Consider the following 14,034-nt stretch of genomic DNA (forward strand, 5'->3'; position numbering starts at 1 on the left):
GGAGAAGGATCTGTCACAAGAAAACAGACTTAGGTAACAAGATCTGGGTATTGACACACAGTGACCAAGGGGCCTTCTATAAGGATATTATCATACAGGGAGCACCATTTGCAGGAAAGTGTCCCCATTCCCGTGGAGGCAACATGGACAGATCAGTGTACATCAGGGACCTCTTCCTGTAGCTGGGAGATTTGCCCCGGGTTAGCTGAATTTCAAAAGGTGCGGGCCTACAAAAAACTTAACAATGTTTAGCTGTGCTAAGACCACAGCTGATCATGCTGACAAATATCATAATATTGTTTCCTTGTACTCCCCCATCTGTCCATATCCATTGGTTGTCTCTTACTTAGATTGTTAGCCCCTTGGGGCAGGGACTGTCTTTTTCTTCTGTGCTTGTACAGCACCTAGCGCAGTGAGGTTTTGATCCCTGACAGGTTCCCAAGCACTACGATAGTACAAATAATAATAATGAAGGGTGGAGAATGAAGAGATGAGAAGTTGCTACATGGACGAAGAACAAACCAAAGAACCTCTAGCTCTTTCGTTCTGTCCATGTCTCTCCTGCCCTGAGCTGTCATACCCAATTATGAAATAACTAATAAAAAACGACACGTTATACCATGAGATGGTTTCTGCTAGCAAGCTATATTTTAGGATGAGTTATTGGCAAAGATTCTCCCAACCCTGTTGCTCATTAGGCAGTAAGATGATGGGAAGGGAAAGTTACTCAGGACCCAGGGTTCTGATTCTTATTTATACTACTTATAATATTACTCTATAACAAATAAGGTTAAAAAAATCCACACTAATATACTTGTAGCTTTTAAACTACCCAAAGTGAGTCCATGCAGATTTGCTGTCTCCCTGCCTGTTCTACATTAATAAGAAACACTTGCACAGAGCAATAAGGCCCAGCTCCTCAAAGTTATTTAGACTCCTAACTTTGATTGAAAGCAATGGGCATTAAGTGCCTAAATACCTCTGTAGATCTGGACCAGCCTGCTCACAGGAGAGTTCATCTTGAAGGGAAGGTGCTACTAAGAAATTAAATAAAAGGGTCAATTGCAATCATATGTGTACAATTATTCACTTTCCCAAGAACCCCTGCATGTTGTCCCACATACATTCTATCCTCATTGGTCACAGCAGAGAGTACTTCTTTCTCATGGGTTTGCTGAACTGTCAGTCTTCAGCTCCTGACCACCTTCCTCCCCAATGACATCACCACAGGTACATAAAAGGTGAGCAGGTTGAAGTGGGCATTTACTGGACTATCAAGTACAGCTGACAAGGCCAGGTAAATAATTACTGTAGATGAGATGATGATCATGATCAATAACACTTTGTTTTCTTACACATTTATTAGTTTCAAATATATAGTAATTTCTGTAAAATGCTACTTTTTAAAATTTGAGTGATGGGGTTTGTGTTTCTGGGTTGTTTTTTCCCCTTCTCTCCTAGGGGGAGAGAAAGGAGGCATCAAGTTGGGGCCTCTTTATTGTGATCTGCAGCTGGTAACTTTAGTGTCTCTCTTTTTTTTTTTCTTCTTCTTCTTCTTTCCTGCCTGATATGTAAGAACAAGACTAACTTCTTGTAAGACCAAACTCCTCTCAAATGTGACTGCTTAGAGATTCTCTTAATCCTACATCATATGTGAGAAATAGTCTGTAAATTATATCGAAGAGGTAAAAATTGGTAAAACTGGATATTTGTAGTTCTTCAGCTATGACTTATGTGACTGCTGTCAAACTGCAATGTCAATCAAATGAGTGTGTGCTCTTGACCTGTAACTGCTCCACCTCTCTTGCCTTTTAGCTGTATCTGACTCCACTATGTCTTCTGAGAAGCAAATACATGATTCTTCCTTAGAGACCCAGGAACAGGAGCAACAGGTAGGTACATGTATTAAGAGGGTGATAGACTGACTCTCTCCCATTGCTGTCTGAAAGAGAAAAGGAGTACTTGTGGCACCTTAGAGACTAACCAGTTTATTTGAGCATGAGCTTTCGTGAGCTACAGCTCACTTCATCGGATGCATAGTATATCGTGGAAACTGCAGAAGACATTATATACACACAGAGACCATGAAACAAAACTTCCTCCCACCCCACTCCCCCGCTGGCAACAGCTTATCTAAAGTGATCATCAAGTAGAGCCATTTCCAGCACAAATCCAGGTTTTCTCACCCTTCCCCCCCCCCCCCCCCCCCCCCCCCCCCCACACACACATACAAACTCACTCTCCTGCTGGCAACAGCCCATCCCCCTTTGAAACCCCTCTTTATAATGCGCATGATAATCAAGGTGGGTCACCTCCAGCACTAATCCAGGTTTTCTCACACCCCCCCTTTTTCCAAAAACCACACACACAAACTCATTCTCCTGCTGGCAACAGCTCATCTTACAATGTGCACAGCAATAATCCAAGTTTAACCAGAACGTCTTGGGGGGGGGTTTGCAGGAAAAAAACAAGGGGAGACAGGCTACCTTGCATAATGACTTAGCCACTCCCAGTCTCTATTCAAGCCCAAATTAATAGTATCCAATTTGCAAATGAATTCCAATTCAGCAGTTTCTCGCTGGAAACTGTCTGAAAGAGAGTCTACTAAATGAAAAAGGTTGTAGAGGTGTTTTTAAACTAAGGTGTGGGGGGCGGGGGAGAGCCAACAGGTGCAGAGGAATACACCATTTGAACAGAGACATCCCCTAGGAGAGGATCTATTAACGGGGATTCTGCCTGTTGAGGCTGGAAGCTGATAAAGTACAGGTAGGAAATGAAGAGAAACAGTCAAGTAAAAGAGTCTCATTCAATTACATCCCATAAAGGCTGACTGCTAAAAATTGACAAATTTTATAAGCACTTCTATACAAATGCTAAAAGTATAAATACTAAGGGGTGAACTTAAGTGCCAAGTATTAAATGAGGCTATAAATATAATTTGCATCACAGCGAGTTGGTAAAATGATGATCCTCAATGAGGCATGGTAATACCATGGTGCAAAATGTATAGGAATGATAGGTTGGGCTGGGGGGGAATGGTATATGTGACAGAAACCATAGAATCAAATTAAATGAATCAAACTGTCCTATAGAATCTCAAAGGATAAAAATTCCATTCTTTGAATAATGAGAACATAGCAGTCGGAACACACTACTGACCAAGATGGTGGTTTGTGAAATGCTCAGGGAACCTAGAGAGACTACAAAAATAGAAAACTCAATGGGGATTTCAGCTATCCCCATATTGACTGGGTACATGCCACCTCAGGGTGGGATGCAGGGAGAGTTTTTAGATGGGGAGAGCTGCCCCAAGATGCAAGGCTGTCTCTCCCCTTGTGGGTTCCAATCTTGATTTAGTACTAAGAGGTGAATATAGGTGAACCACTTAGTTATATTATGACTGCTATTACTAAGTTTCACATCCCTGTGATGAGGGGGGACAAACCCTAGAGAGGCCCACCACAGTAGGCTTCAAACTTAAGAAAAGGGAACTAGTTAAATGGAAACTAAAAGGAACAGTCACGAGTGAGTTCTGCCGAGTTGCATTGAAGTCTTTTTAAAAACACAATAATAGAGGCTCAAATTAAATGTATACCCCAAATTAAATAGTAAGAGGACCAAAAAAGGGGCCATGATGGTGAAACCACAAAATAAAAAGTGGTTAGTGGCAAAAAGACTTCCTTTTTAAAAATTGGAAGTTAAATCCTAGTGAGGAGAATAGAAAGGAGCATAAACTCTGGCAAGTCAAGCGTAAAAGTGTAATTAGGCATTCCAATAAAAATTTTTGAAGAGCAACTAGCCAAAGACTCTAACAGCAAAACAATGAAGTACATCAAACAGTCTGCTTAACAATCAGTGGGGCCACTAGACAATTGAGGTGCTAGAGAGACACTTAAGGAAGATAAGTCCACTGCAGAGAAGCTAAATGAATTCTTTGCATTTGAATTTGCATCATCTTGACCTCACAGGATGTGAGGGAGGTTTCCACACCTGAGCAAGCCTTTAAATGACAAATCCCAATGAACTGTCCCAGATTGAGGTGTGGATAAAGGAGGTTTAGGAACAAATTGATTTATTAAATAATAATTTGCCAGGACCAGACGGTATTCACTCAAGAGTTCTGAAGAAACTCAAATATGAAATTGCAGAACTACTAAGTGACACTTAACCTATCACTTAGATCTGTTCCAGTACCAGATGACTAAAAGATAGCTAATGTGTGATACCGCTTTTAAAAAGGGCTCCAGAGGCAAACCTGGCATTTACAGACGAGTAAGCCTAATTTCAGTACCAGGCAAATAGTTTGAAACTATATAGTAAAGAACAGAATGATCAGATGCATAGACAACATAATTTGGGGGTGGGGTGGGAAGAGTCAACATGGCTTTTGGAAAGGGACATCATGACTCTCCAATCTATTGGAATTCTTCTGGGGGAGGGATCAACAGATGTGTGGACAGGGATGATATAGTGTATTTGGACTTTAAAAAAGCTAATGACAAGGTCCCTCGCCAAAGGCTCTTCTGCAAAGTAAGCTGTCATGGGATAAGAAGAAAGGTCCTCTTATGGATCAGTAACTCCTTAAAAACTAGGAAACAAAGGTGAAAATGGACCATTTATTTCTACCAATAGAGAGCGGTAAACAGCAGGGTCCCCCAAGGATCTGTAGTGCTGTTCAACATATTCAGAAATCACTATTTGCCACTTCCCCCACATGAAGTCCAAAGCTGACTGAGAAGAGTTAAGGGATCTCAGCGAAGTGGGTGAGTAGGCAAAAAAAGGCAGATGAAATTCAATGTTGGTAAATGCAAGTTAATGGACATCGGGTGGTTGGGACTATGTTTTCCAAAGTGATGGGATCTAAATTAGCTGCTTTCACAAAAGAAACCTATTGAAGTAATTGTGGATAGTTCTCTGAAAACATCTGCCCAATTTGCAGCAGCAGTTTAAAAAGCAAACTATGCTAGGAATCATTAGGAAATGGATAGGTAAGACTGAAAAATGTCATTATACCCCTACATAAGTCTATAGTACACCCAGACCTTGACTACCACACACAGTTCTGGTTGCCCCATATCAAAAGAGGATTATTAGAATTGGAAAAGATACAGAGAAGGGCACCAAAAATATTAGGGATATGGAACAGCTTCCATATGAGGAGAGAGTAAAAAGACTGGTGCAGCTCATCTTGGAAAAGAGATGACTAAGGGGAGGTCGATGCCATTTGTGATTTTATAGAGAAAGTGAATAGGGAAGTGTTTATGAAGGAGTAAACATGACCCAAGAACCAGGGGACACCCAATGAAACGAATAGGCAGCAGGCTTAAAACAAAAGGAATTACTTCACACAACACAGTAAACCTGTGGAACTCATTGCCCTGGGATGTTGTGAAGGCCATAGGTATAATAGGATTGAAAAAGTTAGATAAGTTCATGGGGGAGAGGTCCATTTCTGGCTATTAGCCAACATGGCCAGGGGATGCAACCTCATGCTTTGGGTGTCTCTAGCCTGACTGCCAGAAACTGGGAGTGAACAGGGGGTGGATCACTTGATTCCCTCCTGGAGCATCTGGCATTGGCCATGGCTGGAAGACAACACGGCCAACCTAGCCCAGTATACTGGGTCAAACAAATGGTCAGTCTTATGTTCTAGCAATCCCATCATAATCTGTTTAGTGACTCCAGAGCTGAATATTCATGGAGACTATTTCCCATTCTATGAAAGACTGTGATTGACTTTCCTCAGCACTTCTGAAACTTTCTTAAAACATGCCAAGCTTGACATAGCTGAAAGCTACTCTGGGACCTGATCTGTAAATCCTGAGTAAACCTTCCAGATAACTAATAGCTCTTCGGTTGCAATGATAGAAGGTCTCCTCTCAAAGACGATGGGAGTAAGACACACTTGGCTCTTTCAGCTAGTTTAATACAGCATCCCACGGTAATTAGAGGACCATTTGACTACATAACCCTTCAGACTGCTGAGAATTAGAGCCTTTGAATTAGTGTGGGAGGAAAGGTCCATGACTATGAAATACCTGCAAGGTGCTAACTGACTCTCCTTCCTCTGTAGGCTTTCCGGTATGATGCTCTCAGTGACTCTTCACAAATCTCTCTCCCTTTCTTGCCTGCAGAATCTCTTGAGGAGGGTGGCCAGTCTGCCCTTGGTCAGCTCTGCCTATGACATGGCTGCAACTGCCTACACCTCCACCAAGGAGAGCCACCCCTACCTAAAGTCCTTGTGTGATGTGGCAGAGAAAGGCGTGAAGACCATTAGTGAGGCTGCAGCCAGCAGGGCACAGCCAATTCTGACTTCATTTGAACCACAGAGTGAGTAAGCGGGGCTTGCAGGTCGTTTTATCAATGAACATAAGTGTCTCCATCCCAAGTGCAGACAGAGTGCAATGGCTCACAGTCTCAGGCTTCTTTTTGAAGGCCTATATCTTGCACTTATTCTTGATTTCCTTACTCCTTGATATAACTACATCCCAAGACAGTCCAGAGCCCCTGCCTTGCTGAGTACTTACCTCTTTCATTTTAAGGTTCCTGTATATCTTCAGACTTGGTCAGTTTCTCACAGGCAGAGAAGTCATTGCCAAATAACTTCAGTGATTGCAAGACTGAGTCTTCAGTCTCTGATGGTGCACAGACAACTTGACTGACTCAATCCCTAGATTGATTACTTTATGTGGGTAATCATCTTTGCGTGCCAAACCTGTTAAATTCTAATGGCCTTTTAGAAATGGGGAATTGAAGTGACTCCTGGGTGCTCATGCTTAGATTTTTAGGGGGCTTGCTATTCTGAAGTGCTGAACACCTAAGAGTCAGGTCTCTCTAAATATCAAGGTTCATGCAGGGGTTGGGGACAGGTTTGGTTGCTAAAAGGACTGCTGTGGTCCTCTAGTCTGACCACCTGCATAACATAGGCCACAAAAAATAATGCAGGACTTCCCTGAAATAAAGACCAATAGCTAAGGCTGAACTAAAGCATATGTCTTAGGGAAAACATCCAATCTTGATGTTCCCAGGGATGGAATCTCCATCATAATCCTAGGTACACTGCTCCAGTAGTTTACTATCCTTGTCAAATGTTAATCTATTTCTAATCTGAATTTGCTTAGCTTCAGCCTCCAGTCATTCGATCAGGATAGCTCTGTCTGGTAGACTGAAGAGCCCTCTAAACATCTCTTCCCCATGTAGGTGTTTACAGACTGTAACTCAACATTCTTCTTGATAAGCTAAATAGAGCTCTTTGAGCCCCTCATTACAAGGCATGTTTCTAATCCTTCAATCATTCTTGTGGCTCTTCCCTGAACCCTCCCCAATTTTTTCCAACTCTTGAAGTGTGGACACCAGACTGGTACTTCAGTACCACTCACATCAGACCCAAATACAGGGGTAAATAACCTCCTCCTGCATATTCCTGTTAATGCATACAAGGATGCCATTAGCACTTTGCCATAGCACTGCGAGCTCAAAGTCAAACGACTATTCTGAACCACCAAGGCTCTTTAATTACTGTTCCTTAGCATAGTCTGCCATTTGATTATAGCTTTCATGTTTTGTTCCTAGACACGACTTAGGCTTCATTCCCCCTAGACTACCAGGAGATCCAGATCCAGTCACTGTGGAACCCCACTAGAAACACCTCTAAAAGATGATTCCCAGCTCACAATTACATTTTGAGACCTATCCATTAGCAACAATTTTATCCACTTAATGTGTCAGGCTGACTTTGTATTCTACCTTATGCCATGGTGATACCAAGTCAAATGCCTTACAGAAGTCAAACCTAACAGTGTTGATGTAATATTCTTAAATCCACCAACCTTTTTAAAGTTTGACAAGAGCTAGCTTCAACAAACCCAAGTCAATTTACACTAGTTATATTCCCCTTTCATTCTTGGAGTCCCACATCAGCAGTTTTATTTTGTCCAGAATTGACCTAGTCAATAGGTGACTGGGAAGTCTAACTACACAGTCATCCTGTTTACCCTCAAATTTTGGCACAATAGTTTTCTTCTAGTCCTCTTGAGCTCTGGCCTTCTAGGACTTATTAAAAATCAGCAATGATCCAGGGGGATGTACAAACTGAGGTACCCAAAATTGTTTGACATTTTTAAAAATTCAGGCCTGAAACTGTAGTTACTCAATGGATCTACTGTGCAGCAAAAGTGCAGGTCCTAGGGTAGCATGATACAACACAAAGGGGAAATGCTAAACTAGCATGTTCTCCATTCAGTGTGGCTAGATTTTAATCTCTCGGCAGGCTTGCTGCTGACTGGAAAAGATCTGGCTGAATCTGTCATACAGCAGTGACCTTACCCTTTAATTGATCAAACTGAGTTTGACTTGTAGGACTAAACTGCCTTTCTCTATAGTTTCAACAGCAAATGAATCTATTAAGGGACTGGACACACTGGAAGAGAAGCTGCCAAACCTTCAAATTACAGCGGATAAGGTAAACTTATTCTGCTCTTCTCTAGAGAAGGTTGTGGTCACATAAACCATCTAGGGTAAGAACTAGACCAGTCCAGAGCTCTGGAGGCAGCCTCATGAACCTTCTGGTTCAGGAAAGTGGCTGAGTCACATAAAGGCGCTGCCCAGGAACAGACTTATTGCCTGTCTGGAATGAGGCAAAAATAGGAGGGTAGCTAAAGCCTAGTAAATTGTGCTCAACTAGATCATGGTATAATGGTTCTTCTCTGGAGAAGAACCATGTAGAATTTGAGGAAAGGGCATGGTGTGGGGGCAGACAATTCAGGCAGAGAATTGTATAAACAATACATGAAGAATAATCGCCAAATGTCTTCTGCTGTCACCTCTGAAGGTTGCTTCAGACACCAAGGAGCTGGTGTCTTCCGAAGTGGAAGCTGCCAGCAGACTTTCCAGCTTGGTAGATGTGACCAGAGAAGCTGTGCAAGCAAGTGTGGAGTCCACCAAGTCAGTTATGATGCACAGTGTGAACACAGTCACGGGATCAAGAATGGGCCAGATGGCGCTGAGTGGTGTGGAAGCAGTGCTGGAGAAATCAGCAGAGCTGTTAGATCAATATCTCCCCATAACAGATGAGGAACTAGGTCAGAACACATCTGAATCATGAGATGCTGGTTCCCTTCATTAGAGGTCTTGGTTCTTTTATTTTCAAGAAGGCCCTTTTACCTTACAACATGCAAAGTTGGAGCCAAATATTATGCTCAGCCTGTCTTGCTTTCACCCACCTGGTCCTTCATTTAGAAATCTGCTTTTCCTGTACCATCCAAGGCAGTTGAACAGTGCTACACAGTTCACAGGCTACTGGAAAGTAGGTGGAGATGGTTAGAATGTCACTTGTATCCTGAGGCTTAGCTATCCAGACAATGAGATGTATTGGGCTCTCAGAGTGGGGAATGATTAAGGGGGAAGAGTTAGAGGTGGCCAAATCCCTAATGCAGCTATCAAATGTGTCTGAAAAGGCAATATCCAAATAAGAATAGCTATGGTTACTATTGCTAGATGTGTCACAAGCAACTTCCTGACATAACTAATTCAACAAGATATGAAAAGTAGCTATAGTCTATGCCTTCCTCCCTTTTACCATCCTGCTAAAATGTTTTTGGTCATACCCCATTTATTTCCTTCAGCTGAACTTGCAACATCTATAAAGGAGGATGGAGTGGCTCCTCTCCAGCCTCAAAGTTACTTTGTGCGCTTAGGCTCCCTGTCAAGCAAACTCCGCCACCGTGCCTACCAGCATTCTCTAGCCAAGATTAAAAATACCAGGCAGAGCATCCAAGAGACTCTCTCCCAGCTTCACCAAACCATTGATCTGGTAGGAACTTTCTCATCAGCATTCTATTCTGGAGCTGATTTGGGCTGAGCAGACTGAGACCAAAGTGTCTTCTCTACAAGGTGTCTATGCTCTCCTGTTCCCCCTGACTACCCATGTTTCACTGGAACTGGCTGCTGCTTAAGCTAGTCTCTTACTTGGGGTCTAGGCAAGCAGATAACTCCAACTGCCATAATGCCTTGATTCCATCAAACTTCACAAGCTAAGCAACACCTGGCCAACTGAGTCTCTGAAAGGGAGATCTCTGAAGAAAGCAGGTGTTGCAAGCGAGTGACTCGGGGTTGGGGGGGCACATTATTTCCTCTTGGCTATGGAGCACTGTTTTGTTTTTTTGTTGGCATATATGCCAACCAAAGTACTGAAATATGGCCCAGTCATCACTGGCACAGAGGGGGCCCCAGCGTCTCGTAGATGCTCTAAAACACTTGTGGTGTATAAAAGGTGCTACAGAAATGTTGTGGTAAGACTCCTTTTCTCCTTGCTCCTCCAGATTGAATATGTGAAGCAAGGAGTGGATCAGAAGCTTCAAGATGGCCAAGAGAAGCTCCACCAAATGTGGCTGGACTGGAGCAAGAGGCAGACAGGAGGGAGTAAGGACACAGAGTTGGTACAACCTGAGGTATCTAATTAGCCAGGATCCAGCTTTGGGCTGTGGCATTTCTGCCTATCTCAGGAGTCTTATTCTACCTCAGTAACAACTTGTTTCCTTTCAGCAGCTGGAGTCTCGTGCTCTGACAATGTTTCAGAGCATTATCCAGCAGCTGCAGGCAACCTGCCTAACCCTAATGTCAAGCATCCAAGGCTTCCCATCCAACATCCAAGATAAGGTGCAGCAGGTTCACCACAGCACAAAGGAGCTCCAGACTTCCTTCTCCACGGTTCACTCCTTCCAAGATCTCTCCAGCAGAATCCTGACCCAGAGCCGCAAACAGGTCACCAAAGCCCAGGGGTACATGGATGAGCTGCTAGAGTACATAGTGCACAACACTCCTCTGTCCTGGCTGGTGGGACCCTTCATGCTGTCTGGCAAAATACCAGAAGAAGCCATGGAACCATCAGAATGAGGGTGGGGGAAGAGTAAATAGCTTCTATCACCGCTCTGTCAAAGTTACTGCAGCTCACTTTTAAAGGACCAAATTTTCCTTAACACTTATAGTGATTAACAGATAGGGTTTGAAAGCTTATACCTTTGTGCAGCCACCTCCAACATTAGATTGAACTGTGTGGTGTGGGGTTTTTTCTTCCTTGTAGGAAATGAAGCTGCTTGCAGCTCCTGGTTCAAACATTCTTCACCACAATCCTGGAGAGGCACTTCCTCCCCTGGATAGCATGGGGTACAACTCAATCTCATGTCTTGCATGGGCTGCATGCTACCTGTGGCTGAGCTAAGATTAAAAACAATGATTTATTTGCTTTCTAAATAGCAATGCTGTCACCAGAAGTATCTCTTTTAAAATGAGGGTGAAATATGAATGTAAAAAATACATAAATTGGATACTACCCTCCAGGAACACCACCTACATCCTGGAATACTCACCACAATCTTAAAGTAGTAGCTGAGAACTAGGTTACTTCTGGTGAAAACTGTTCTTGCCACAGTGAGATAGACTTCTCCAAGTTGGAGAAGTTCTTGCTGGAAGTCTTCTAAGACTTCCTTCTTAAAGCAGTGAGAAATGGTACTAAATACAGCTTCAGCTCTAGGTGTCATGTGGATTGCTGAACAAGTCATTGACATAAATCATGGCCTTTCTAGTGAATGGAGATATGTGTATATTTTATATCTGTTAGTCAGATGACTCTAACCATACCACACACACTAGTGTATTGGTGACTACCTTTACACCTGCTTTGGGTAACTGACTCATATTCCCTTGTCACTTCTCCTCAAATTGCTGTGGTAGAGAACTTTTTGTCTCTTGCAAAATAAACATATTGCATATAAACAAATCTGTCTTCTAGCTTGTTCTTGAATTGCCTTAACTTTTAGCTATTCTTAACCCTAGACTATATCACAGCAGTCCCTTCTATCTCCTGCATAACACAGGAATCCATTCCAGGAAGTCCTGTGGCCTGCTTAAAATCCAATATATGTAGGTCAAGGGACATCTCTTTAAAAATGGCCCATGCTGGACAACCAGCAACAACCCTTGGCAACCTGATGCTATTAATAAAAGGTCTGAGACTGTTCTAACAGCCAGCTATCCTTCCCTCACTCAATGTTTCATCAAGATCTTAAGGAAGATGGTGTCTCCACATAGCATCCCAGAATTCTTTAGTTCAGTTGGGACCAATAAAGATCTTTATCTTCTTCTGAGTTAGATAAAACTTCTGATGTCTGTATCAAACCCCAGAGCAGGGGGAGGGGTGGGGGAAGATGCCTTCAGCCTCAACATCAAAAATAGCTAGCTTGAAGCTCATCATGCAGTGCTATGTCCAATTTGGAGATTTTCTTGTCTCATAAAACAGGGCTTAAAATAAACTCAAAGCATGTGGCTCTACTAACTTGCATATTGTGTGAAATTACTGCAGTATACATGCTGGTTAATCTTGTGCATGAACTTCTAGGTTGTGTAATGGGTCCTGTATCCACTTACTATTCTTTGAACTAATGTTCCCTTACTCCAGTCTACCCAGTACTGTCTGCTACTGGTCGATAGCCATCCCAACATGTCTGCAGCTTTCAGGAACTTCACCTAGAAAACAGACTAGGGTATGAATAGTAGACTATGCACTAACTGAAGCAGCCTTTTAATTACAGCTGTGATGTCATGTTCCAAAGCCACCTATTTTCTCAATAAAGGGTACAGGACCTGGAATCTCCAGAGGTCACGTTGCAGTGGTTAGCTATTGCAACATAATCATTCTGCTTGGAAATTGCTTGTTTCGTGTCCCAGGCCAGTGCTTTCTGTTCACGTGGAATTAATTCCAATTGGATGTTAACTTTGCACTTCTAGAACATCACCTGCAAAAGTATGTTACAAAATACAAACAGCCTCTCACACAGGTCCCTATTTTTCTTCTTTTACAGATAAGCAAATTGCAGTGCAGAAAATCACCTGTTAGAGCCAAGTAGCCTACCTCCTAGTCCTGTATTCTAATCACACACTCATCAACTTTGTCATCTTACTATACTGTGAGAGGACCTAGGGCAACATTCAAACTTCAGTCATCAGTTTGAGTTCAGTAGCAATGAATCTTGACTAACAAGTTAATGGTAGCACCTCACCAGTTGTAGAGGCTACTGTAGACTTGTAGGAAAGCACAAGCTGCACTAAATAATGGAACTCAGTAAAGGGGAAGGAATATGCTTGAGGTGAAGTTTCCTGTTTAGCTTCCACAACATTTCTTTCTTTCCCTTCCCCCCCTCCACATTTATCTACTCTTGCTTGGTGTCTGTTTCTGATTCAGCTCACAGTTCAAAACAGCTGTTCTCCTCTATCAGACTGGGAGAGGGTTACAAAGTGAGAAAATTAAAACAAACACAGCTAGCTCATCGGGAACTGCAGGAAACTCATTCAGCAGTGGCTACTGCTTTAAGTTTAAGCAGCCCCATGTTCCCTAACAATAGACACAAAATGTATGATCAGTGAATAAAGTGCATCATGGTTCTATGGGAAGCTGTATTATCTTAACATACTACTCATTCTGTCTTCAGCCACAGATTCTGGGGGCTCAGTAGTCGTAGTAGTGTAGCAGCACCTAAAGGCCATAACTAAGCTGGGGGGTGGGGGCGAGATTCATTCCATTAAATGCCCTATAAATAGGGCCCTACCAAATTCACTGCCCGTTTTGGTCAATTTCAGTCATAGGATTTTAAAAATCATAAATTTTCAGATTTCAGCTATTTACATCTGAAATGTCATGGTGTTGTAATTGTCGGGGTCCTGATCCAAAAAGGAGGTGTGTGTGGTGGGGGAGGGGGTTGCAGTACTGCTACCCTTACTTCTGCGCTGCTGCTGGTGGTGGCTCTGCCTTCAGAGCTGGCAGCTGGAGAGCAGCAGCTGCTGGCCGGGACCCCAGCTCTGAAGGCAGAGCCGCCGCCAGCAGCAGCGCAGAGGAAAGGATGGCAGGCTGTGGTATTACCACCCTTACTTCTGCGCTGCTGCCTGCAGAGCTGGGCCCTCAGCCAGCAGCCGCCCCTCTCCAGCCACCCAGCTCTGCAGGCAGCAGCGCAGAAGTAAGGGTGGCAATACCACAATCCCCTT

The 14,034-nt window shown here is 43.1% G+C and overlaps 1 protein-coding gene across 5 annotated transcripts; it reads left to right on the forward strand.

Annotated features, from left to right (window-relative positions):
- Positions 1-1,064: 1,064 nt before the first annotated feature.
- Positions 1,065-11,809, forward strand: LOC102930534 (perilipin-3). Of its 5 annotated transcripts, none has more exons than XM_043539752.1 (8): positions 1,065-1,241; positions 1,816-1,892; positions 6,135-6,330; positions 8,382-8,461; positions 8,831-9,080; positions 9,624-9,811; positions 10,320-10,448; positions 10,546-11,809. In XM_043539752.1, exons 2-8 carry the CDS (start codon positions 1,833-1,835, stop codon positions 10,891-10,893), a joined length of 1,251 nt encoding a protein of 416 aa, XP_043395687.1. In that variant the 5' UTR covers positions 1,065-1,241; positions 1,816-1,832; the 3' UTR covers positions 10,894-11,809. The 5 variants fall into 5 exon arrangements, with proteins under 5 accessions (XP_043395687.1, XP_043395681.1, XP_037733229.1 ...); XM_043539746.1 differs by having other exon boundaries at positions 1,068-1,297; XM_037877301.2 differs by having other exon boundaries at positions 1,069-1,241; positions 10,543-11,809.
- Positions 11,810-14,034: the final 2,225 nt, after the last annotated feature.

This window comes from Chelonia mydas, chromosome 1, assembly GCF_015237465.2.
Source record: "Chelonia mydas isolate rCheMyd1 chromosome 1, rCheMyd1.pri.v2, whole genome shotgun sequence".
NCBI classification, from domain to species: Eukaryota; Metazoa; Chordata; order Testudines; family Cheloniidae; genus Chelonia; species Chelonia mydas.